This window comes from Salvelinus alpinus, chromosome 4 (assembly GCF_045679555.1).
Source record: "Salvelinus alpinus chromosome 4, SLU_Salpinus.1, whole genome shotgun sequence".
NCBI classification, from domain to species: domain Eukaryota; kingdom Metazoa; phylum Chordata; class Actinopteri; order Salmoniformes; family Salmonidae; genus Salvelinus; species Salvelinus alpinus.
The window spans coordinates 31,547,673-31,573,380 of NC_092089.1; the positions used below are offsets into that span (position 1 = coordinate 31,547,673).

Sequence of the window (25,708 nt, forward strand, 5' to 3'; positions counted from 1 at the left end):
AACTAGAGAGAGAGGGAGAGGACGATAGAAAACAGACAGAGCTAGAGAGAGGGGGAGAGGACGATAGAAAACAGACAGAGCTAGAGAGAGGGGGAGAGGACGATAGAAAACAGATAGAGCTAGAGAGAGGGGGAGAGGACGAAAGAAAACAGACAGAACTAGAGAGAGGGGGAGAGGATGAAAGAAAACAGATAGAGCTAGAGAGAGGGGGAGAGGATGAAAGAAAATAGATAGAGCTAGAGAGAGGGGGACAGGATGATAGAAAACAGATAGAGCTAGAGAGAGGGGGAGAGAACGATAGAAAACAGACAGAGCTAGAGAGAGGGGGAGAGGATGAAAGAAAACAGATAGAGCTAGAGAGAGGGGGAGAGGATGATAGAAAACAGATAGAGCTAGAGAGAGGGGGAGAGGACGATAGAAAACAGACAGAGCTAGAGAGAGGGGGAGAGGACGATAGAAAACAGACAGAGCTAGAGAGAGGGGGAGAGGACGATAGAAAACAGACAGAGCTAGAGAGAGGGGGAGAGGACGATAGAAAACAGACAGAACTAGAGAGAGGGGGAGAGGATGAAAGAAAACAGACAGAGCTAGAGAGAGGGGGAGAGGACGATAGAAAACAGACAGAACTAGAGAGAGGGGGAGAGGATGAAAGAAAACAGATAGAGCTAGAGAGAGGGGGAGAGGATGAAAGAAAATAGATAGAGCTAGAGAGAGGGGGACAGGATGATAGAAAACAGATAGAGCTAGAGAGAGGGGGAGAGAACGATAGAAAACAGACAGAGCTAGAGAGAGGGGGAGAGGATGAAAGAAAACAGATAGAGCTAGAGAGAGGGGGAGAGGATGATAGAAAACAGATAGAGCTAGAGAGAGGGGGAGAGGACGATAGAAAACAGACAGAGCTAGAGAGAGGGGGAGAGGACGATAGAAAACAGACAGAGCTAGAGAGAGGGGGAGAGGACGATAGAAAACAGACAGAGCTAGAGAGAGGGGGAGAGGACGATAGAAAACAGACAGAGCTAGAGAGAGGGGGAGAGGATGAAAGAAAACAGACAGAGCTAGAGAGAGGGGGAGAGGACGAAAGAAAAGACAGAGCTAGAGAGAGGGGGAGAGGACGAAAGAAAACAGACATAGCTAGAGAGAGGGGGAGAGGACGAAAGAAAACAGACAGAGCTAGAGAGAGGGGGAGAGGACGAAAGAAAACAGACAGAGCTAGAGAGAGGGGGAGAGGACGAAAGAAAACAGACAGAGCTAGAGAGAGGGGGAGAGGACGATAGAAAACAGACAGAACTAGAGAGAGGGGGAGAGGACGAAAGAAAACAGACAGAGCTAGAGAGAGGGGGAGAGGACGAAAGAAAACAGACAGAACTAGAGAGAGGGGGAGAGGACGAAAGAAAACAGACAGAGCTAGAGAGAGGGGGAGAGGACGATAGAAAACAGACAGAACTAGAGAGAGGGGGAGAGGACGAAAGAAAACAGACAGAACTAGAGAGAGGGGGAGATGACGATAGAAAACAGACAGAACTAGAGAGAGGGGGAGAGGACGAAAGAAAACAGACATAGCTAGAGAGAGGGGGAGAAGACGAAAGAAAACAGACAGAGCTAGAGAGAGGGGGAGAGGACGATAGAAAACAGACAGAACTAGAGAGAGGGGTGGAGAGGACGATAGAAAACAGACAGAGCTAGAGAGAGGGGGAGAGGACGATAGAAAACAGACAGCGCTAGAGAGAGGGGTGGAGAGGACGATAGAAAAGAGACAGAGCTAGAGAGAGGGGGAGAGGACGATAGAAAACAGACAGGGGTGGAGAGGACGATAGAAAACAGACAGAACTAGAGAGAGGGGGAGAGGACGAAAGAAAACAGACAGAGCTAGAGAGAGGGGGAGAGGACGAAAGAAAACAGACAGAACTAGAGAGAGAGGGAGAGGACGATAGAAAACAGACAGAGCTAGAGAGAGGGGGAGAGGACGATAGAAAACAGACAGAGCTAGAGAGAGGGGGAGAGGACGATAGAAAACAGATAGAGCTAGAGAGAGGGGGAGAGGACGAAAGAAAACAGACAGAACTAGAGAGAGGGGGAGAGGATGAAAGAAAACAGATAGAGCTAGAGAGAGGGGGAGAGGATGAAAGAAAATAGATAGAGCTAGAGAGAGGGGGACAGGATGATAGAAAACAGATAGAGCTAGAGAGAGGGGGAGAGAACGATAGAAAACAGACAGAGCTAGAGAGAGGGGGAGAGGATGAAAGAAAACAGATAGAGCTAGAGAGAGGGGGAGAGGATGATAGAAAACAGATAGAGCTAGAGAGAGGGGGAGAGGACGATAGAAAACAGACAGAGCTAGAGAGAGGGGGAGAGGACGATAGAAAACAGACAGAGCTAGAGAGAGGGGGAGAGGACGATAGAAAACAGACAGAGCTAGAGAGAGGGGGAGAGGACGATAGAAAACAGACAGAACTAGAGAGAGGGGGAGAGGATGAAAGAAAACAGACAGAGCTAGAGAGAGGGGGAGAGGACGATAGAAAACAGACAGAACTAGAGAGAGGGGGAGAGGATGAAAGAAAACAGATAGAGCTAGAGAGAGGGGGAGAGGATGATAGAAAACAGATAGAGCTAGAGAGAGGGGGAGAGGACGATAGAAAACAGACAGAGCTAGAGAGAGGGGGAGAGGACGATAGAAAACAGACAGAGCTAGAGAGAGGGGGAGAGGACGATAGAAAACAGACAGAGCTAGAGAGAGGGGGAGAGGACGATAGAAAACAGACAGAACTAGAGAGAGGGGGAGAGGATGAAAGAAAACAGACAGAGCTAGAGAGAGGGGGAGAGGACGATAGAAAACAGACAGCGCTAGAGAGAGGGGGAGAGGATGATAGAAAACAGACAGCGCTAGAGAGAGGGGAGAGGACGAAAGAAAACAGACAGAGCTAGAGAGAGGGGGAGAGGACGATAGAAAACAGACAGCGCTAGAGAGAGGGGAGAGGACGAAAGAAAACAGACAGAGCTAGAGAGAGGGGGAGAGGACGATAGAAAACAGACAGCGCTAGAGAGAGGGGAGAGGACGAAAGAAAACAGACAGAGCTAGAGAGAGGGGGAGAGGACGAAAGAAAACAGACAGCGCTAGAGAGAGGGGGAGAGGACGAAAGAAAACAGACAGCGCTAGAGAGAGGGGGAGAGGGCGAAAGAAAACAGACAGAGCTAGAGAGAGGGGGAGAGGACGAAAGAAAAGACAGAGCTAGAGAGAGGGGGAGAGGACGAAAGAAAACAGACATAGCTAGAGAGAGGGGGAGAGGACGAAAGAAAACAGACAGAGCTAGAGAGAGGGGGAGAGGACGAAAGAAAACAGACAGAGCTAGAGAGAGGGGGAGAGGACGAAAGAAAACAGACAGAGCTAGAGAGAGGGGGAGAGGACGATAGAAAACAGACAGAACTAGAGAGAGGGGGAGAGGACGAAAGAAAACAGACAGAGCTAGAGAGAGGGGGAGAGGACGAAAGAAAACAGACAGAACTAGAGAGAGGGGGAGAGGACGAAAGAAAACAGACAGAGCTAGAGAGAGGGGGAGAGGACGATAGAAAACAGACAGAACTAGAGAGAGGGGGAGAGGACGAAAGAAAACAGACAGAACTAGAGAGAGGGGGAGATGACGATAGAAAACAGACAGAACTAGAGAGAGGGGGAGAGGACGAAAGAAAACAGACATAGCTAGAGAGAGGGGGAGAAGACGAAAGAAAACAGACAGAGCTAGAGAGAGGGGGAGAGGAAGATAGAAAACAGACAGAACTAGAGAGAGGGGTGGAGAGGACGATAGAAAACAGACAGAGCTAGAGAGAGGGGGAGAGGACGATAGAAAACAGACAGCGCTAGAGAGAGGGGTGGAGAGGACGATAGAAAAGAGACAGAGCTAGAGAGAGGGGGAGAGGACGATAGAAAACAGACAGGGGTGGAGAGGACGATAGAAAACAGACAGAACTAGAGAGAGGGGGAGAGGACGAAAGAAAACAGACAGAGCTAGAGAGAGGGGGAGAGGACGAAAGAAAACAGACAGAGCTAGAGAGAAGGGGAGAGGACGATAGAAAACAGACAGAACTAGAGAGAGAGGGAGAGGACGATAGAAAACAGACAGAGCTAGAGAGAGGGGGAGAGGACGATAGAAAACAGACAGAGCTAGAGAGAGGGGGAGAGGACGATAGAAAACAGATAGAGCTAGAGAGAGGGGGAGAGGACGAAAGAAAACAGACAGAACTAGAGAGAGGGGGAGAGGATGAAAGAAAACAGATAGAGCTAGAGAGAGGGGGAGAGGACGATAGAAAACAGACAGAGCTAGAGAGAGGGGGAGAGGACAATAGAAAACAGATAGAGCTAGAGAGAGGGGGAGAGGACGAAAGAAAACAGACAGAACTAGAGAGAGGGGGAGAGGACAAAAGAAAACAGACAGCGCTAGAGAGAGGGGGAAAGGACGATAGAAAACAGACAGGGGTGGAGAGGACGATAGAAAACAGACAGAACTAGAGAGATGGGGAGAGGACGAAAGAAAACAGACAGAACTAGAGAGAGGGGGAGAGGACGATAGAAAACAGACAGAGCTAGAGAGAGGGGGAGAGGACGATAGAAAACAGATAGAGCTAGAGAGAGGGGGAGAGGACGAAAGAAAACAGACAGAACTAGAGAGAGGGGGAGAGGACGATAGAAAACAGACAGAGCTAGAGAGAAGGGGAGAGGACGATAGAAAACAGACAGAGCTAGAGAGAGGGGGAGAGGACGATAGAAAACAGACAGAGCTAGAGAGAGGGGGAGAGGACGATAGAAAACAGATAGAGCTAGAGAGAGGGGGAGAGGACGATAGAAAACAGACAGAACTAGAGAGAAGGGGAGAGGACGATAGAAAACAGACAGAGCTAGAGAGAGGGGGAGAGGACGATAGAAAACAGACAGAGCTAGAGAGAGGGGGAGAGGACGATAGAAAACAGATAGAGCTAGAGAGAGGGGGAGAGGACGAAAGAAAACAGACAGAACTAGAGAGAGGGGGAGAGGACGAAAGAAAACAGACAGAGCTAGAGAGAGGGGGAGAGGACGATAGAAAACAGACAGAGCTAGAGAGAGGGGGAGAGGACGATAGAAAACAGAGAGAACTAGAGAGAGGGGGAGAGGACGAAAGAAAACAGACAGAACTAGAGAGAGGGGGAGAGGACGATAGAAAACAGACAGAGCTAGAGAGAGGGAGAGAGGACGAAAGAAAACAGACAGAGCTAGAGAGAGGGGGAGAGGGCGAAAGAAAACAGACAGAACTAGAGAGAGGGGTGGAGAGGACGATAGAAAACAGACAGAGCTAGAGAGAGGGGGAGAGGACGAAAGAAAACAGACAGAACTAGAGAGAGGGGTGGAGAGGACGATAGAAAACAGACAGAACTAGAGAGAGGGGTGGAGAGGACGAAAGAAAACAGACAGAGCTAGAGAGAGGGGGAGAGGGCGAAAGAAAACAGACAGAACTAGAGAGAGGGGTGGAGAGGACGATAGAAAACAGACAGAGCTAGAGAGAGGGGGAGAGGACGAAAGAAAACAGACAGAACTAGAGAGAGGGGGAGAGGACGAAAGAAAACAGACAGAACTAGAGAGAGGGGGAGAGGACGAAAGAAAACAGACAGAACTAGAGAGAGGAGTGGAGAGGACGATAGAAAACAGACAGAACTAGAGAGAGGGGGAGAGGACGATAGAAAACAGACAGAGCTAGAGAGAGGGGGAGAGGACGATAGAAAACAGATAGAGCTAGAGAGAGGGGGAGAGGACGAAAGAAAACAGACAGAACTAGAGAGAGGGGGAGAGGATGAAAGAAAACAGATAGAGCTAGAGAGAGGGGGAGAGGACGATAGAAAACAGACAGAGCTAGAGAGAGGGGGAGAGGATGAAAGAAAACAGATAGAGCTAGAGAGAGGGGGAGAGGATGATAGAAAACAGATAGAGCTAGAGAGAGGGGGAGAGGACGATAGAAAACAGACAGAGCTAGAGAGAGGGGGAGAGGATGAAAGAAAACAGATAGAGCTAGAGAGAGGGGGAGAGGATGATAGAAAACAGATAGAGCTAGAGAGAGGGGAAGAGGACGATAGAAAACAGACAGAGCTAGAGAGAGGGGGAGAGGACGATAGAAAACAGACAGAGCTAGAGAGAGGGGGAGAGGACGATAGAAAACAGACAGAGCTAGAGAGAGGGGGAGAGGACGATAGAAAACAGACAGAACTAGATAGAGGGGGAGAGGATGAAAGAAAACAGATAGAGCTAGAGAGAGGGGGAGAGGACAAAAGAAAACAGACAGCGCTAGAGAGAGGGGGAGAGGACGATAGAAAACAGACAGGGGTGGAGAGGACGATAGAAAACAGACAGAACTAGAGAGAGGGGGAGAGGACGAAAGAAAACAGACAGAACTAGAGAGAGGGGTGGAGAGGACGAAAGAAAACAGACAGAGCTAGAGAGAGGGGGAGAGGGCGAAAGAAAACAGACAGAACTAGAGAGAGGGGTGGAGAGGACGATAGAAAACAGACAGAGCTAGAGAGAGGGGGAGAGGACGAAAGAAAACAGACAGAACTAGAGAGAGGGGGAGAGGACGAAAGAAAACAGACAGAACTAGAGAGAGGGGGAGAGGACGAAAGAAAACCGACAGAACTAGAGAGAGGGGTGGAGAGGACGATAGAAAACAGACAGAACTAGAGAGAGGGGGAGAGGACGAAAGAAAACAGACAGAGCTAGAGAGAGGGGGAGAGGACGATAGAAAACAGATAGAGCTAGAGAGAGGGGGAGAGGACGAAAGAAAACAGACAGAACTAGAGAGAGGGGGAGAGGACGATAGAAAACAGACAGAGCTAGAGAGAAGGGGAGAGGACGATAGAAAACAGACAGAGCTAGAGAGAGGGGGAGAGGACGAAAGAAAACAGACAGAACTAGAGAGAGGGGTGGAGAGGACGATAGAAAACAGACAGAACTAGAGAGAGGGGTGGAGAGGACGAAAGAAAACAGACAGAGCTAGAGAGAGGGGGAGAGGGCGAAAGAAAACAGACAGAACTAGAGAGAGGGGTGGAGAGGACGATAGAAAACAGACAGAGCTAGAGAGAGGGGGAGAGGACGAAAGAAAACAGACAGAACTAGAGAGAGGGGGAGAGGACGAAAGAAAACAGACAGAACTAGAGAGAGGGGGAGAGGACGAAAGAAAACCGACAGAACTAGAGAGAGGGGTGGAGAGGACGATAGAAAACAGACAGAACTAGAGAGAGGGGGAGAGGACGAAAGAAAACAGACAGAGCTAGAGAGAGGGGGAGAGGACGATAGAAAACAGATAGAGCTAGAGAGAGGGGGAGAGGACGAAAGAAAACAGACAGAACTAGAGAGAGGGGGAGAGGACGATAGAAAACAGACAGAGCTAGAGAGAAGGGGAGAGGACGATAGAAAACAGACAGAGCTAGAGAGAGGGGGAGAGGACGAAAGAAAACAGACAGAACTAGAGAGAGGGGTGGAGAGGACGATAGAAAACAGACAGAACTAGAGAGAGGGGTGGAGAGGACGAAAGAAAACAGACAGAGCTAGAGAGAGGGGGAGAGGGCGAAAGAAAACAGACAGAACTAGAGAGAGGGGTGGAGAGGACGATAGAAAACAGACAGAGCTAGAGAGAGGGGGAGAGGACGAAAGAAAACAGACAGAACTAGAGAGAGGGGGAGAGGACGAAAGAAAACAGACAGAACTAGAGAGAGGGGGAGAGGACGAAAGAAAACCGACAGAACTAGAGAGAGGGGTGGAGAGGACGATAGAAAACAGACAGAACTAGAGAGAGGGGGAGAGGACGAAAGAAAACAGACAGAACTAGAGAGAGGGGGAGAGGATGAAAGAAAACAGACAGAACTAGAGAGAGGGGGAGAGGACGATAGAAAACAGACAGAACTAGAGAGAGGGGGAGAGGACGAAAGAAAACAGACAGAACTAGAGAGAGGGGTGGAGAGGACGATAGAAAACAGACAGAACTAGAGAGAGGGGGAGAGGACGATAGAAAACAGACAGAACTAGAGAGAGGGGTGGAGAGGACGATAGAAAACAGACAGAACTAGAGAGAGGGGTGGAGAGGACGATAGAAAACAGACAGAGCTAGAGAGAGGGGGAGAGGATGAAAGAAAACAGACAGAACTAGAGAGAGGGGGAGAGGACGAAAGAAAACAGACAGAACTAGAGAGAGGGGTGGAGAGGACGATAGAAAACAGACAGAACTAGAGAGAGGGGGAGAGGACGAAAGAAAACAGACAGAACTAGAGAGAGGGGTGGAGAGGACGATAGAAAACAGACAGAACTAGAGAGAGGGGGAGAGGACGAAAGAAAACAGACAGAACTAGAGAGAGGGGGAGAGGATGAAAGAAAACAGACAGAGCTAGAGAGAGGGGGAGAGGACGAAAGAAAACAGACAGAACTAGAGAGAGGTGGAGAGGATGATAGAAAACAGACAGCGCTAGAGAGAGGGGAGAGGACGAAAGAAAACAGACAGAGCTAGAGAGAGGGGGAGAGGACGATAGAAAACAGACAGCGCTAGAGAGAGGGGAGAGGACGAAAGAAAACAGACAGAGCTAGAGAGAGGGGGAGAGGACGATAGAAAACAGACAGCGCTAGAGAGAGGGGAGAGGACGAAAGAAAACAGACAGAGCTAGAGAGAGGGGGAGAGGACGAAAGAAAACAGACAGCGCTAGAGAGAGGGGGAGAGGACGAAAGAAAACAGACAGCGCTAGAGAGAGGGGGAGAGGGCGAAAGAAAACAGACAGAGCTAGAGAGAGGGGGAGAGGACGAAAGAAAAGACAGAGCTAGAGAGAGGGGGAGAGGACGAAAGAAAACAGACATAGCTAGAGAGAGGGGGAGAGGATGAAAGAAAACAGACAGAGCTAGAGAGAAGGGGAGAGGACGATAGAAAACAGACAGAACTAGAGAGAGAGGGAGAGGACGATAGAAAACAGACAGAGCTAGAGAGAGGGGGAGAGGACGATAGAAAACAGACAGAGCTAGAGAGAGGGGGAGAGGACGATAGAAAACAGATAGAGCTAGAGAGAGGGGGAGAGGACGAAAGAAAACAGACAGAACTAGAGAGAGGGGGAGAGGATGAAAGAAAACAGATAGAGCTAGAGAGAGGGGGAGAGGACGAAAGAAAACAGACAGAACTAGAGAGAGGGGGAGAGGACAAAAGAAAACAGACAGCGCTAGAGAGAGGGGGAGAGGACGATAGAAAACAGACAGGGGTGGAGAGGACGATAGAAAACAGACAGAACTAGAGAGATGGGGAGAGGACGAAAGAAAACAGACAGAACTAGAGAGAGGGGGAGAGGACGATAGAAAACAGACAGAGCTAGAGAGAGGGGGAGAGGACGATAGAAAACAGATAGAGCTAGAGAGAGGGGGAGAGGACGAAAGAAAACAGACAGAACTAGAGAGAGGGGGAGAGGACGATAGAAAACAGACAGAGCTAGAGAGAAGGGGAGAGGACGATAGAAAACAGACAGAGCTAGAGAGAGGGGGAGAGGACGATAGAAAACAGACAGAGCTAGAGAGAGGGGGAGAGGACGATAGAAAACAGATAGAGCTAGAGAGAGGGGGAGAGGACGATAGAAAACAGACAGAGCTAGAGAGAGGGGGAGAGGACGATAGAAAACAGACAGAGCTAGAGAGAGGGGGAGAGGACGATAGAAAACAGATAGAGCTAGAGAGAGGGGGAGAGGACGAAAGAAAACAGACAGAACTAGAGAGAGGGGGAGAGGACGAAAGAAAACAGACAGAGCTAGAGAGAGGGGGAGAGGACGATAGAAAACAGACAGAGCTAGAGAGAGGGGGAGAGGACGATAGAAAACAGAGAGAACTAGAGAGAGGGGGAGAGGACGAAAGAAAACAGACAGAACTAGAGAGAGGGGGAGAGGACGATAGAAAACAGACAGAGCTATAGAGAGGGAGAGAGGACGAAAGAAAACAGACAGAGCTAGAGAGAGGGGGAGAGGGCGAAAGAAAACAGACAGAACTAGAGAGAGGGGTGGAGAGGACGATAGAAAACAGACAGAGCTAGAGAGAGGGGGAGAGGACGAAAGAAAACAGACAGAACTAGAGAGAGGGGGAGAGGGCGAAAGAAAACAGACAGAACTAGAGAGAGGGGTGGAGAGGACGATAGAAAACAGACAGAGCTAGAGAGAGGGGGAGAGGACGAAAAAAAACAGACAGAACTAGAGAGAGGGGGAGAGGACGAAAGAAAACAGACAGAACTAGAGAGAGGGGGAGAGGACGAAAGAAAACAGACAGAACTAGAGAGAGGAGTGGAGAGGACGATAGAAAACAGACAGAACTAGAGAGAGGGGGAGAGGACGATAGAAAACAGACAGAGCTAGAGAGAGGGGGAGAGGACGATAGAAAACAGATAGAGCTAGAGAGAGGGGGAGAGGACGAAAGAAAACAGACAGAACTAGAGAGAGGGGGAGAGGATGAAAGAAAACAGATAGAGCTAGAGAGAGGGGGAGAGGACGATAGAAAACAGACAGAGCTAGAGAGAGGGGGAGAGGATGAAAGAAAACAGATAGAGCTAGAGAGAGGGGGAGAGGATGATAGAAAACAGATAGAGCTAGAGAGAGGGGGAGAGGACGATAGAAAACAGACAGAGCTAGAGAGAGGGGGAGAGGATGAAAGAAAACAGATAGAGCTAGAGAGAGGGGGAGAGGATGATAGAAAACAGATAGAGCTAGAGAGAGGGGAAGAGGACGATAGAAAACAGACAGAGCTAGAGAGAGGGGGAGAGGACGATAGAAAACAGACAGAGCTAGAGAGAGGGGGAGAGGACGATAGAAAACAGACAGAGCTAGAGAGAGGGGGAGAGGACGATAGAAAACAGACAGAACTAGAGAGAGGGGGAGAGGATGAAAGAAAACAGATAGAGCTAGAGAGAGGGGGAGAGGACAAAAGAAAACAGACAGCGCTAGAGAGAGGGGGAGAGGACGATAGAAAACAGACAGGGGTGGAGAGGACGATAGAAAACAGACAGAACTAGAGAGAGGGGGAGAGGACGAAAGAAAACAGACAGAACTAGAGAGAGGGGGAGAGGACGATAGAAAACAGACAGAGCTAGAGAGAGGGGGAGAGGACGATAGAAAACAGATAGAGCTAGAGAGAGGGGGAGAGGACGAAAGAAAACAGACAGAAATAGAGAGAGGGGGAGAGGACGATAGAAAACAGACAGAGCTAGAGAGAAGGGGAGAGGACGATAGAAAACAGACAGAGCTAGAGAGAGGGGGAGAGGACGATAGAAAACAGACAGAGCTAGAGAGAGGGGGAGAGGACGATAGAAAACAGATAGAGCTAGAGAGAGGGGGAGAGGACGATAGAAAACAGACAGAACTAGAGAGAAGGGGAGAGGACGATAGAAAACAGACAGAGCTAGAGAGAGGGGGAGAGGACGATAGAAAACAGACAGAGCTAGAGAGAGGGGGAGAGGACGATAGAAAACAGATAGAGCTAGAGAGAGGGGGAGAGGACGAAAGAAAACAGACAGAACTAGAGAGAGGGGGAGAGGACGAAAGAAAACAGACAGAGCTAGAGAGAGGGGTGGAGAGGACGATAGAAAACAGACAGAGCTAGAGAGAGGGGGAGAGGACGATAGAAAACAGACAGACCTAGAGAGAGGGGGAGAGGACGAAAGAAAACAGACAGAACTAGAGAGAGGGGGAGAGGACGATAGAAAACAGACAGTGCTAGAGAGAGGGAGAGAGGACGAAAGAAAACAGACAGAGCTAGAGAGAGGGGGAGAGGGCGAAAGAAAACAGACAGAACTAGAGAGAGGGGTGGAGAGGACGATAGAAAACAGACAGAGCTAGAGAGAGGGGGAGAGGACGAAAGAAAACAGACAGAACTAGAGAGAGGGGTGGAGAGGACGATAGAAAACAGACAGAACTAGAGAGAGGGGTGGAGAGGACGAAAGAAAACAGACAGAGCTAGAGAGAGGGGGAGAGGGCGAAAGAAAACAGACAGAACTAGAGAGAGGGGTGGAGAGGACGATAGAAAACAGACAGAGCTAGAGAGAGGGGGAGAGGACGAAAGAAAACAGACAGAACTAGAGAGAGGGGGAGAGGACGAAAGAAAACAGACAGAACTAGAGAGAGGGGGAGAGGACGAAAGAAAACAGACAGAACTAGAGAGAGGGGTGGAGAGGACGATAGAAAACAGACAGAACTAGAGAGAGGGGGAGAGGACGAAAGAAAACAGACAGAACTAGAGAGAGGGGGAGAGGACGAAAGAAAACAGACAGAACTAGAGAGAGGGGGAGAGGACGATAGAAAACAGACAGTGCTAGAGAGAGGGAGAGAGGACGAAAGAAAACAGACAGAGCTAGAGAGAGGGGGAGAGGACGATAGAAAACAGACAGAACTAGAGAGAGGGGGAGAGGACGAAAGAAAACAGACAGAACTAGAGAGAGGGGTGGAGAGGACGATAGAAAACAGACAGAACTAGAGAGAGGGGGAGAGGACGATAGAAAACAGACAGAACTAGAGAGAGGGGTGGAGAGGACGATAGAAAACAGACAGAACTAGAGAGAGGGGTGGAGAGGACGATAGAAAACAGACAGAGCTAGAGAGAGGGGGAGAGGATGAAAGAAAACAGACAGAACTAGAGAGAGGGGGAGAGGACGAAAGAAAACAGACAGAACTAGAGAGAGGGGTGGAGAGGACGATAGAAAACAGACAGAACTAGAGAGAGGGGGAGAGGACGAAAGAAAACAGACAGAACTAGAGAGAGGGGTGGAGAGGACGATAGAAAACAGACAGAACTAGAGAGAGGGGGAGAGGACGAAAGAAAACAGACAGAACTAGAGAGAGGGGGAGAGGATGAAAGAAAACAGACAGAGCTAGAGAGAGGGGGAGAGGACGAAAGAAAACAGACAGAACTAGAGAGAGGTGGAGAGGACGATAGAAAACAGACAGAGCTAGAGAGAGGGGGAGAGGACGAAAGAAAACAGACAGAACTAGAGAGAGGGGTGGAGAGGACGATAGAAAACAGATAGAGCTAGAGAGAGGGGGAGAGGACGATAGAAAACAGATAGAGCTAGAGAGAGGGGGAGAGGACGATAGAAAACAGACAGAGCTAGAGAGAGGGGGAGAGGACGATAGAAAACAGATAGAGCTAGAGAGAGGGGGAGAGGACGATAGAAAACAGATAGAGCTAGAGAGAGGGGGAGAGGACGATAGAAAACAGACAGAGCTAGAGAGAGGGGGAGAGGACGATAGAAAACAGATAGAGCTAGAGAGAGGGGGAGAGGACGATAGAAAACAGACAGAGCTAGAGAGAGGGGTGGAGAGGACGAAAGAAAACAGACAGAACTAGAGAGAGGGGGAGAGGACGAAAGAAAACAGACAGCGCTAGAGAGAGGGGGAGAGGGCGAAAGAAAACAGACAGAGCTAGAGAGAGGGGGAGAGGACGAAAGAAAACAGATAGAGCTAGAGAGAGGGAGAGAGGACGAAAGAAAACAGATAGAGCTAGAGAGAGGGAGAGAGGACGAAAGAAAACAGACAGAGCTAGAGAGAGGGGGAGAGGGCGAAAGAAAACAGACAGAACTAGAGAGAGGGGGAGAGGACGAAAGAAAACAGACAGAGCTAGAGAGAGGGGGAGAGGACGAAAGAAAACAGATAGAGCTAGAGAGAGGGAGAGAGGACGAAAGAAAACAGACAGAGCTAGAGAGAGGGGGAGAGGGCGAAAGAAAACAGACAGAACTAGAGAGAGGGGGAGAGGACGAAAGAAAACAGACAGAACTAGAGAGAGGGGGAGAGGACGAAAGAAAACAGACAGAACTAGAGAGAAGGGGAGAGGACGATAGAAAACAGATAGAGCTAGAGAGAGGGGGAGAGGACGAAAGAAAACAGACAGAACTAGAGAGAGGGGGAGAGGACGAAAGAAAACAGACAGAACTAGAGAGAGGGGTGGAGAGGACGATAGAAAACAGACAGAACTAGAGAGAGGGGGAGAGGACGAAAGAAAACAGACAGAACTAGAGAGAGGGGTGGAGAGGACGATAGAAAACAGACAGAACTAGAGAGAGGGGGAGAGGACGAAAGAAAACAGACAGAACTAGAGAGAGGGGGAGAGGATGAAAGAAAACAGACAGAGCTAGAGAGAGGGGGAGAGGACGAAAGAAAACAGACAGAACTAGAGAGAGGTGGAGAGGACGATAGAAAACAGACAGAGCTAGAGAGAGGGGGAGAGGACGAAAGAAAACAGACAGAACTAGAGAGAGGGGTGGAGAGGACGATAGAAAACAGATAGAGCTAGAGAGAGGGGGAGAGGACGATAGAAAACAGATAGAGCTAGAGAGAGGGGGAGAGGACGATAGAAAACAGACAGAGCTAGAGAGAGGGGGAGAGGACGATAGAAAACAGATAGCGCTAGAGAGAGGGGGAGAGGACGATAGAAAACAGATAGAGCTAGAGAGAGGGGGAGAGGACGATAGAAAACAGACAGAGCTAGAGAGAGGGGGAGAGGACGATAGAAAACAGATAGAGCTAGAGAGAGGGGGAGAGGACGATAGAAAACAGACAGAGCTAGAGAGAGGGGTGGAGAGGACGAAAGAAAACAGACAGAACTAGAGAGAGGGGGAGAGGACGAAAGAAAACAGACAGCGCTAGAGAGAGGGGGAGAGGGCGAAAGAAAACAGACAGAGCTAGAGAGAGGGGGAGAGGACGAAAGAAAACAGATAGAGCTAGAGAGAGGGAGAGAGGACGAAAGAAAACAGATAGAGCTAGAGAGAGGGAGAGAGGACGAAAGAAAACAGACAGAGCTAGAGAGAGGGGGAGAGGGCGAAAGAAAACAGACAGAACTAGAGAGAGGGGGAGAGGACGAAAGAAAACAGACAGAGCTAGAGAGAGGGGGAGAGGACGAAAGAAAACAGATAGAGCTAGAGAGAGGGAGAGAGGACGAAAGAAAACAGACAGAGCTAGAGAGAGGGGGAGAGGGCGAAAGAAAACAGACAGAGCTAGAGAGAGGGGGAGAGGACGAAAGAAAACAGACAGAACTAGAGAGAGGGGGAGAGGACGAAAGAAAACAGACAGAACTAGAGAGAAGGGGAGAGGACGATAGAAAACAGATAGAGCTAGAGAGAGGGGGAGAGGACGAAAGAAAACAGACAGAACTAGAGAGAGGGGGAGAGGACGATAGAAAACAGACAGAACTAGAGAGAGGGGGAGAGGACGATAGAAAACAGATAGAGCTAGAGAGAGGGGGAGAGGACGAAAGAAAACAGACAGAACTAGAGAGAGGGGGAGAGGACGATAGAAAACAGACAGAGCTAGAGAGAGGGGGAGAGGACATTAGAAAACAGACAGAGCTAGAGAGAGGGGGTGAGGACGAACGAAAACAGACAGTACTAGAGAGAACGGGAGAGGACGATAGAAAACAGACAGAACTAGAGAGAGGGGGAGAAGACGAAAGAAAACAGACAGAGCTAGAGAGAGGGGGAGAGGACGAAAGAAAACAGACAGAGCTAGAGAGAGGGGTGGAGAGGACGATAGAAAACAGACAGAGCTAGAGAGAGGGGGAGAGGACGATAGAAAACAGACAGAGCTAGAGAGAGGGGGAGAGGACGAAAGAAAACAGACAGAACTAGAGAGAGGGGGAGAGGACGATAGAAAACAGACAGAGCTAGAGAGAGGGGGAGAGGACGAAAGAAAACAGACAGAACTAGAGAGAGGGGGAGAGGACGATAGAAAACAGACAGAGCTAGAGAGAGGGGGAGAGGACGATAGAAAACAGACAGAGCTAGAGAGAGGGGGAGAGGACGAAAGAAAACAGACAGAACTAGAGAGAGGGGGAGAGGACGATAGAAAACAGACAGAGCTAGAGAGAGGGGGAGAGGACGATAGAAAACAGACAGAACTAGAGAGAGGGGGAGAGGACGAAAGAAAACAGACAGAGCTAGAGAGAGGGGGAGAGGACGATAGAAAACAGACAGAACTAGAGAGAGGGGGAGAGGACGAAAGAAAACAGACAGAGCTAGAGAGAGGGGGAGAGGACGATAGAAAACAGACAGAACTAGAGAGAGGGGGAGAGGACGAAAGAAAACAGACAGAGCTAGAGAGAGGGGGAGAGGACGAAAGAAAACAGACAGAACTAGAGAGAGGGGGAGAGGACGAAAGAAAACAGACAGAACTAGAGAGAGGGGGAGAGGACGATAGAAAACAGACAGAGCTAGAGAGAGGGGGAGAGGACGAAAGAAAACAGACAGAACTAGAGAGAGGGGGAGAGGACGATAGAAAACAGACAGAGCTAGAGAGAGGGGGAGAGGACGATAGAAAACAGACAGAACTAGAGAGAGGGGTAGAGGACGATAGAAAACAGACAGAGCTAGAGAGAGGGGGAGAGGACGAAAGAAAACAGACAGAACTAGAGAGAGGGGGAGAGGACGAAAGAAAACAGACAGAACTAGAGAGAGGGGGAGAGGACGAAAGAAAACAGACAGAACTAGAGAGAGGGGGAGAGGACGAAAGAAAACAGACAGAGCTAGAGAGAGGGGGAGAGGACGAGAGAAAACAGATAGAGCTAGAGAGAGGGGGAGAGGACGAAAGAAAACAGACAGAGCTAGAGAGAGGGGGAGAGGACGATAGAAAACAGATAGAGCTAGAGAGAGGGGGAGAGGATGATAGAAAACAGATAGAGCTAGAGAGAGGGGGAGAGGACGAAAGAAAACAGATAGAGCTAGAGAGAGGGGGAGAGGATGATAGAAAACAGATAGAGCTAGAGAGAGGGGGAGAGGATGATAGAAAACAGACAGAGCTAGAGAGAGGGGGAGAGGACGAAAGAAAACAGACAGAGCTAGAGAGAGGGGGAGAGGACGAAAGAAAACAGACAGAGCTAGAGAGAGGGGGAGAGGACGATAGAAAACAGACAGAGCTAGAGAGAGGGGGAGAGGACGAAAGAAAACAGACAGAACTAGAGAGAGGGGGAGAGGACGAAAGAAAACAGACAGAACTAGAGAGAAGGGGAGAGGACGATAGAAAACAGATAGAGCTAGAGAGAGGGGGAGAGGACGAAAGAAAACAGACAGAACTAGAGAGAGGGGGAGAGGACGATAGAAAACAGACAGAACTAGAGAGAGGGGGAGAGGACGATAGAAAACAGATAGAGCTAGAGAGAGGGGGAGAGGACGAAAGAAAACAGACAGAACTAGAGAGAGGGGGAGAGGACGATAGAAAACAGACAGAGCTAGAGAGAGGGGGAGAGGACGATAGAAAACAGACAGAGCTAGAGAGAGGGGGAGAGGACGAAAGAAAGACAGAACTAGAGAGAGGGGGAGAGGACGATAGAAAACAGACAGAACTAGAGAGAGGGGGAGAAGACGAAAGAAAACAGACAGAGCTAGAGAGAGGGGGAGAGGACGAAAGAAAACAGACAGAGCTAGAGAGAGGGGTGGAGAGGACGATAGAAAACAGACAGAGCTAGAGAGAGGGGGAGAGGACAATAGAAAACAGACAGAGCTAGAGAGAGGGGGAGAGGACGAAAGAAAACAGACAGAACTAGAGAGAGGGGGAGAGGACGATAGAAAACAGACAGAGCTAGAGAGAGGGGGAGAGGACGATAGAAAACAGACAGAGCTAGAGAGAGGGGGAGAGGACGAAAGAAAACAGACAGAACTAGAGAGAGGGGGAGAGGACGATAGAAAACAGACAGAGCTAGAGAGAGGGGGAGAGGACGATAGAAAACAGACAGAGCTAGAGAGAGGGGGAGAGGACGATAGAAAACAGACAGAACTAGAGAGAGGGGGAGAGGACGAAAGAAAACAGATAGAGCTAGAGAGAGGGGGAGAGGACGATAGAAAACAGACAGAACTAGAGAGAGGGGGAGAGGACGAAAGAAAACAGACAGAGCTAGAGAGAGGGGGAGAGGACGATAGAAAACAGACAGAACTAGAGAGAGGGGGAGAGGACGAAAGAAAACAGACAGAGCTAGAGAGAGGGGGAGAGGACGAAAGAAAACAGACAGAACTAGAGAGAGGGGGAGAGGACGAAAGAAAACAGACAGAACTAGAGAGAGGGGGAGAGGACGATAGAAAACAGACAGAGCTAGAGAGAGGGGGAGAGGACGAAAGAAAACAGACAGAACTAGAGAGAGGGGGAGAGGACGAAAGAAAACAGACAGAACTAGAGAGAGGGGGAGAGGACGAAATAAAACAGACAGAGCTAGAGAGAGGGGGAGAGGACGATAGAAAACAGATAGAGCTAGAGAGAGGGGGAGAGGACGAAAGAAAACAGACAGAGCTAGAGAGAGGGGGAGAGGACGATAGAAAACAGATAGAGCTAGAGAGAGGGGGAGAGGATGATAGAAAACAGATAGAGCTAGAGAGAGGGGGAGAGGACGATAGAAAACAGACAGAGCTAGAGAGAGGGGGAGAGGACGAAAGAAAACAGACAGAGCTAGAGAGAGGGGGAGAGGACGAAAGAAAACAGACAGAGCTAGAGAGAGGGGGAGAGGACGATAGAAAACAGACAGAGCTAGAGAGAGGGGGAGAGGACGAAAGAAAACAGACAGAACTAGAGAGAGGGGGAGAGGACGAAAGAAAACAGACAGAACTAGAGAGAAGGGGAGAGGACGATAGAAAACAGATAGAGCTAGAGAGAGGGGGAGAGGACGAAAGAAAACAGACAGAACTAGAGAGAGGGGGAGAGGACGATAGAAAACAGACAGAACTAGAGAGAGGGGGAGAGGACGATAGAAAACAGATAGAGCTAGAGAGAGGGGGAGAGGACAGAAGAAAACAGACAGAACTAGAGAGAGGGGGAGAGGACGATAGAAAACAGACAGAGCTAGAGAGAGGGGGAGAGGACGATAGAAAACAGATAGAGCTAGAGAGAGGGGGAGAGGATGATAGAAAACAGATAGAGCTAGAGAGAGGGGGAGAGGATGATAGAAAACAGATAGAGCTAGAGAGAGGGGGAGAGGATGATAGAAAACAGACAGAGCTAGAGAGAGGGGGAGAGGACGAAAGAAAACAGACAGAGCTAGAGAGAGGGGGCGAGGACGAAAGAAAACAGACAGAGCTAGAGAGAGGGGGAGAGGACGATAGAAAACAGACAGAGCTAGAGAGAGGGGGAGAGGACGAAAGAAAACAGACAGAACTAGAGAGAGGGGGAGAGGACGAAAGAAAACAGACAGAACTAGAGAGAAGGGGAGAGGACGATAGAAAACAGATAGAGCTAGAGAGAGGGGGAGAGGACGAAAGAAAACAGACAGAACTAGAGAGAGGGGGAGAGGACGATAGAAAACAGACAGAACTAGAGAGAGGGGGAGAGGACGATAGAAAACAGATAGAGCTAGAGAGAGGGGGAGAGGACAGAAGAAAACAGACAGAACTAGAGAGAGGGGGAGAGGACGATAGAAAACAGACAGAGCTAGAGAGAGGGGGAGAGGACGAGAGAAAACAGATAGAGCTAGAGAGAGGGGGAGAGGATGATAGAAAACAGATAGAGCTAGAGAGAGGGGGAGAGGACGAAAGAAAACAGATAGAGCTAGAGAGAGGGGGAGAGGATGATAGAAAACAGATAGAGCTAGAGAGAGGGGGAGAGGATGATAGAAAACAGACAGAGCTAGAGAGAGGGGGAGAGGACGAAAGAAAACAGACAGAGCTAGAGAGAGGGGGAGAGGACGAAAGAAAACAGACAGAGCTAGAGAGAGGGGGAGAGGACGATAGAAAACAGACAGAGCTAGAGAGAGGGGGAGAGGACGAAAGAAAACAGACAGAACTAGAGAGAGGGGGAGAGGACGAAAGAAAACAGACAGAACTAGAGAGAAGGGGAGAGGACGATAGAAAACAGATAGAGCTAGAGAGAGGGGGAGAGGACGAAAGAAAACAGACAGAACTAGAGAGAGGGGGAGAGGACGATAGAAAACAGACAGAACTAGAGAGAGGGGGAGAGGACGATAGAAAACAGATAGAGCTAGAGAGAGGGGGAGAGGACGAAAGAAAACAGACAGAACTAGAGAGAGGGGGAGAGGACGATAGAAAACAGACAGAGCTAGAGAGAGGGGGAGAGGACGATAGAAAACAGACAGAGCTAGAGAGAGGGGGAGAGGACGAAAGAAAACAGACAGAACTAGAGAGAGGGGGAGAGGACGATAGAAAACAGACAGAACTAGAGAGAGGGGGAGAAGACGAAAGAAAACAGACAGAGCTAGAGAAAGGGGGAGAGGACGAAAGAAAACAGACAGAGCTAGAGAGAGGGGTGGAGAGGACGATAGAAAACAGACAGAGCTAGAGAGAGGGGGAGAGGACGATAGAAAACAGACAGAGCTAGAGAGAGGGGGAGAGGACGAAAGAAAACAGACAGAACTAGAGAGAGGGGGAGAGGACGATAGAAAACAGACAGAGCTAGAGAGAGGGGGAGAGGACGATAGAAAACAGACAGAGCTAGAGAGAGGGGGAGAGGACGAAAGAAAACAGACAGAACTAGAGAGAGGGGGAGAGGACGATAGAAAACAGACAGAGCTAGAGAGAGGGGGAGAGGACGATAGAAAACAGACAGAGCTAGAGAGAGGGGGAGAGGACGAAAGAAAACAGACAGAACTAGAGAGAGGGGGAGAGGACGATAGAAAACAGACAGAGCTAGAGAGAGGGGGAGAGGACGATAGAAAACAGACAGAACTAGAGAGAGGGGGAGAGGACGAAAGAAAACAGATAGAGCTAGAGAGAGGGGGAGAGGACGATAGAAAACAGACAGAACTAGAGAGAGGGGGAGAGGACGAAAGAAAACAGACAGAGCTAGAGAGAGGGGGAGAGGACGATAGAAAACAGACAGAACTAGAGAGAGGGGGAGAGGACGAAAGAAAACAGACAGAGCTAGAGAGAGGGGGAGAGGACGAAAGAAAACAGACAGAACTAGAGAGAGGGGGAGAGGACGAAAGAAAACAGACAGAACTAGAGAGAGGGGGAGAGGACGATAGAAAACAGACAGAGCTAGAGAGAGGGGGAGAGGACGAAAGAAAACAGACAGAACTAGAGAGAGGGGGAGAGGACGATAGAAAACAGACAGAGCTAGAGAGAGGGGGAGAGGACGATAGAAAACAGACAGAACTAGAGAGAGGGGGAGAGGACGATAGAAAACAGACAGAGCTAGAGAGAGGGGGAGAGGACGAAAGAAAACAGACAGAACTAGAGAGAGGGGGAGAGGACGAAAGAAAACAGACAGAACTAGAGAGAGGGGGAGAGGACGAAAGAAAACAGACAGAACTAGAGAGAGGGGGAGAGGACGAAAGAAAACAGACAGAGCTAGAGAGAGGGGGAGAGGACGATAGAAAACAGATAGAGCTAGAGAGAGGGGGAGAGGACGAAAGAAAACAGACAGAGCTAGAGAGAGGGGGAGAGGACGATAGAAAACAGATAGAGCTAGAGAGAGGGGGAGAGGATGATAGAAAACAGATAGAGCTAGAGAGAGGGGGAGAGGACGAAAGAAAACAGATAGAGCTAGAGAGAGGGGGAGAGGATGATAGAAAACAGATAGAGCTAGAGAGAGGGGGAGAGGATGATAGAAAACAGACAGAGCTAGAGAGAGGGGGAGAGGACGAAAGAAAACAGACAGAGCTAGAGAGAGGGGGAGAGGACGAAAGAAAACAGACAGAGCTAGAGAGAGGGGGAGAGGACGAAAGAAAACAGACAGAGCTAGAGAGAGGGGGAGAGGACGAAAGAAAACAGACAGAACTAGAGAGAGGGGGAGAGGACGAAAGAAAACAGACAGAACTAGAGAGAGGGGGAGAGGACGAAAGAAAACAGACAGAACTAGAGAGAGGGGGAGAGGACGAAAGAAAACAGACAGAGCTAGAGAGAGGGGGAGAGGACGATAGAAAACAGATAGAGCTAGAGAGAGGGGGAGAGGACGAAAGAAAACAGACAGAGCTAGAGAGAGGGGGAGAGGACGATAGAAAACAGATAGAGCTAGAGAGAGGGGGAGAGGATGATAGAAAACAGATAGAGCTAGAGAGAGGGGGAGAGGACGAAAGAAAACAGATAGAGCTAGAGAGAGGGGGAGAGGATGATAGAAAACAGATAGAGCTAGAGAGAGGGGGAGAGGATGATAGAAAACAGACAGAGCTAGAGAGAGGGGGAGAGGACGAAAGAAAACAGACAGAGCTAGAGAGAGGGGGAGAGGACGAAAGAAAACAGACAGCGCTAGAGAGAGGGGGAGAGGACGAAAGAAAACAGACAGAGCTAGAGAGAGGGGGAGAGGACGAAAGAAAACAGACAGAACTAGAGAGAGGGGGAGAGGACGAAAGAAAACAGACAGAACTAGAGAGAGGGGGAGAGGACGAAAGAAAACAGACAGAACTAGAGAGAGGGGGAGAGGACGAAAGAAAACAGACAGAACTAGAGAGAGGGGGAGAGGACGATAGAAAACAGACAGAGCTAGAGAGAGGGGGAGAGGACGAAAGAAAACAGACAGAGCTAGAGAGAGGGGGAGAGGACGATAGAAAACAGATAGAGCTAGAGAGAGGGGGAGAGGATGATAGAAAACAGATAGAGCTAGAGAGAGGGGGAGAGGACGAAAGAAAACAGATAGAGCTAGAGAGAGGGGGAGAGGATGATAGAAAACAGATAGAGCTAGAGAGAGGGGGAGAGGATGATAGAAAACAGACAGAGCTAGAGAGAGGGGGAGAGGACGAAAGAAAACAGACAGAGCTAGAGAGAGGGGGAGAGGACGAAAGAAAACAGACAGAACTAGAGAGAGGGGGAGAGGACGAAAGAAAACAGACAGAGCTAGAGAGAGGGGGAGCGAGAGAGAAAGATGATAGAGAAACATGTGTTTCTATATGTGACAGAGAAAGAGGCAACTGTAAGTGTGTATGAGAGAGAGAGATAGAGAGAGATGGCGGGCCAAGTGTCATTTTAATCTAAGTTGAGCATAATAAATAGGTCAGACCAGTAGTCATCTGTCACTCCATGTTACAGTTCTAACACTGCTCCACTTGTATGCAGCATGCAGTCTCTAACTACCAGCATCTCAATATGACACACGACAATTAAACACATCTACTGATGTGACTTGGTCCATGTAGATCTTTTTCAAACAGCACCAAATCAACCAGAGTGAAATACAGGTTGGGAGTTAACTGTGAAGTTAATCCCAAGAACTGTGATTTATATACACTGAATGTACAAAACATTAGGAACACCTGCTCGTAACATGACATAGACTGACCAGGTGAATCCAGGTGAAAGCTATGATCCTTTATTGACGTCACTTGTTAAATCCACTTCAATCAGTGTAGATAAAGGGGAGGAGAGGTTAAATAAGGATTTTTAAACCTTGAGACAATCAAGACATGGATTGTGTATATGTGCCATTCAGAGGGTGAGTGGGCAAGACACAAGATTTAAGTGCCTTTGAACGGGATATGGTAGTAGGTGTCAGGCACACTGGTTTGAGTGTGTCAAGAACTGCAAAGCTGCTGGGTTTTTCACCCTCAACAATTTCCCGTGTTTAACAAGACTGGTCCCCCACCCAAAGGACATCCAGCCAACTTGACACAACTTTGGGAAGCATTGGAGTCAACATGGGCCAGCATCCCTGTGGAATGCTTTTGACACCTTGTAGAGTCCATGCCCTGACTTGAGGCTGTTCTGAGGGAAAAAGAGGGTGCAACTCAATATTAGGTAGGTGTTCCTAATGTTTTGTACACTCAGGAAACCACAAAAACAAATAACTTAAATAAAAGTGTCTGATGACACAAAATGTCAGATTCTCTGACCTGTATGGCTCAGACTCAGCCAAGAACTTCCTCTGCTCCAGAGGGCTGGCACTGACCCGCAACTCCTTCACCACGGCCTGGGAGGAGCTGCAGTCACACAGCACCTCCGCTAGGATCACCTGAGGGAGGGAGAGAGAGAGGGAAGGAGGTATAGAGAGAGAGAGAGGAGGGAGAAGAGGAGAGAGGGAAAGAGGGAAAGAGGGAGAAGGAGGTAAGGAGAAAGAGAGATGTGGGACAGACAGGAGACAGATAGAGAGGAGGGAGAGAGAGGAGAGGAGAGGAAAGGAGAGGGAGAGAGGGAGGAGGAGAGAGATGGAAGGAGAAAGAGAGATGTGGGACAGAGGGGGAAAGGGGGAAAGAGAGGAGAATGAAGGAGAGAGAGAGAAGAGAGGGAAAGAGAGAGAGAGGGAGAGAGAGAGAAATATAGTGGTGTAGGAAGAAGAAATAACTCATGAGAGCTGGTAGGAAGCCAATATTAGATTTACTGAGAAGCTGTTAAAAGGATGTGTCTTTTTGAGGAAACATGGGGTTGAGAGACATTTGGAAGAACTGCCAGATCCAGCTACCACCATTACATGATGACGTCACAACTGAGGGTGGAGGTATGAGTTGGTGATCTCACCTTTCCAAACCAGCCATTTCCTATTTCCTGAAGGTAGTTGAGAGTGTGCCTACGGAAGTACTTCGACTTAGAGTCTTTAGAGACAGAATAGAGGAGATGAAAAGAGAAAGACACATGATTTGGGCTTTTCTGATATCCATCAAGTTTGCTAATATTCATGTGCTATATACTGCCATCAGCTCCAGCTACAGAGAGTCTGCCTTAGTTACCTGAGTCATCTTGCAGGGCGGGGCAGTTAGCCCTGACCCTGAGTGGGAGGGTGTAGACCTCCGGGAGGGAGGGGCAAGAGGACAGACTGTCCTCCTGGGCGGGGCTAGAACCCCCAGAACACTCCTCCCCCTCTGCATTGTCAAACTCCTGATTTGACAGGAAAGAACAGAGGAAGCGTAGAAGCTTTAGAGATATTGTAAGTTTGAAAAGCAGTGATCACCAAGCCTGGTCCCGGGAGATAAAGGGTTTGCAGGTCTTTGTTCCAGCCCAGCACCAACACACCTGATTCAGTTTATTAAACTCTTATTTATTACCGTAGTTGATTAGTTGAATCCGGTGTGTTAGTTCTGGCCTGTCCTGGAACAAAACCCTACACACCCGAAGCTCTCCAGGATGAGGGTTGGTGACCGCTTTTCTAGTGGCTGTGTCAATAGCCTAAAGTGGTTTACGTTTCTAAAGAAATTGGGCAAGTGTAAACAAATAACTGGTGGGCAGACACCATATTACTTTCCCCTTGTTGCCTGTGTTTTCACATCAGTTTAGATGAAGGAGGGGAGCCACTTTAGATAATTGAGATGCACCCAGTGTGCTGGCTGAAATGTCACAAAGTAAGACCTATCTGGATTTAATATGAGGAAATCTATTCAATGTAAACAGACCCTAAGCTTTCTGGCTCATGCAACATCTGTAATACTTCTGGTAAAATGTGGTAAGAAACAATGAACCATCCAAAGATCCCAGATTCAAAGACAATAGATTCATAGAGGGTTTGAATTATGGGGATGCCCACCGCCCCTGTGGTGCTGGGCCCTTCCATGACAAATCAGGACATTCCCATATGCTATAACATTGTTACAGCCATCAATGTTTAGGGTTTCCCTAAGGGCCAGTGTGTAATATGATGCCTATATCTATTGATCTACAGTCGTGGCCAAATGTTTTTAGAATGACACAAATTTTAATTTCCACAAAGTTTTCTGCTTCAGTGTCTTTAGATATTTTTGTCAGATGTTACTATGGAATACTGGAGTATAATTACAAGCATTTCATAAGTGTCAAAGGCTTTTATTGACAATTACATGAAGTTGATGCAAAGAGTCAATATTTGCAGTGTTGACCCTTCT

At 48.9% G+C, this 25,708-nt stretch overlaps 1 protein-coding gene across 3 annotated transcripts in view; it reads right to left on the reverse strand.

Moving 5' to 3' along the window:
- Nucleotides 1-25,708, reverse strand: part of lmtk3 (lemur tyrosine kinase 3) — a 58,912-nt gene that overhangs the window by 28,530 nt on the left and 4,674 nt on the right. For all 3 annotated transcript variants that reach the window (XM_071396582.1, XM_071396583.1, XM_071396581.1), the window contains exons 3-5: nt 24,584-24,731; nt 24,375-24,448; nt 23,753-23,871 (exon numbers count right to left, since the gene is read on the reverse strand). In XM_071396582.1, coding sequence (XP_071252683.1) covers nt 23,753-23,871; nt 24,375-24,448; nt 24,584-24,731 — 341 coding nt within the window. The remainder of the gene's footprint in view (nt 1-23,752; nt 23,872-24,374; nt 24,449-24,583; nt 24,732-25,708) is intronic.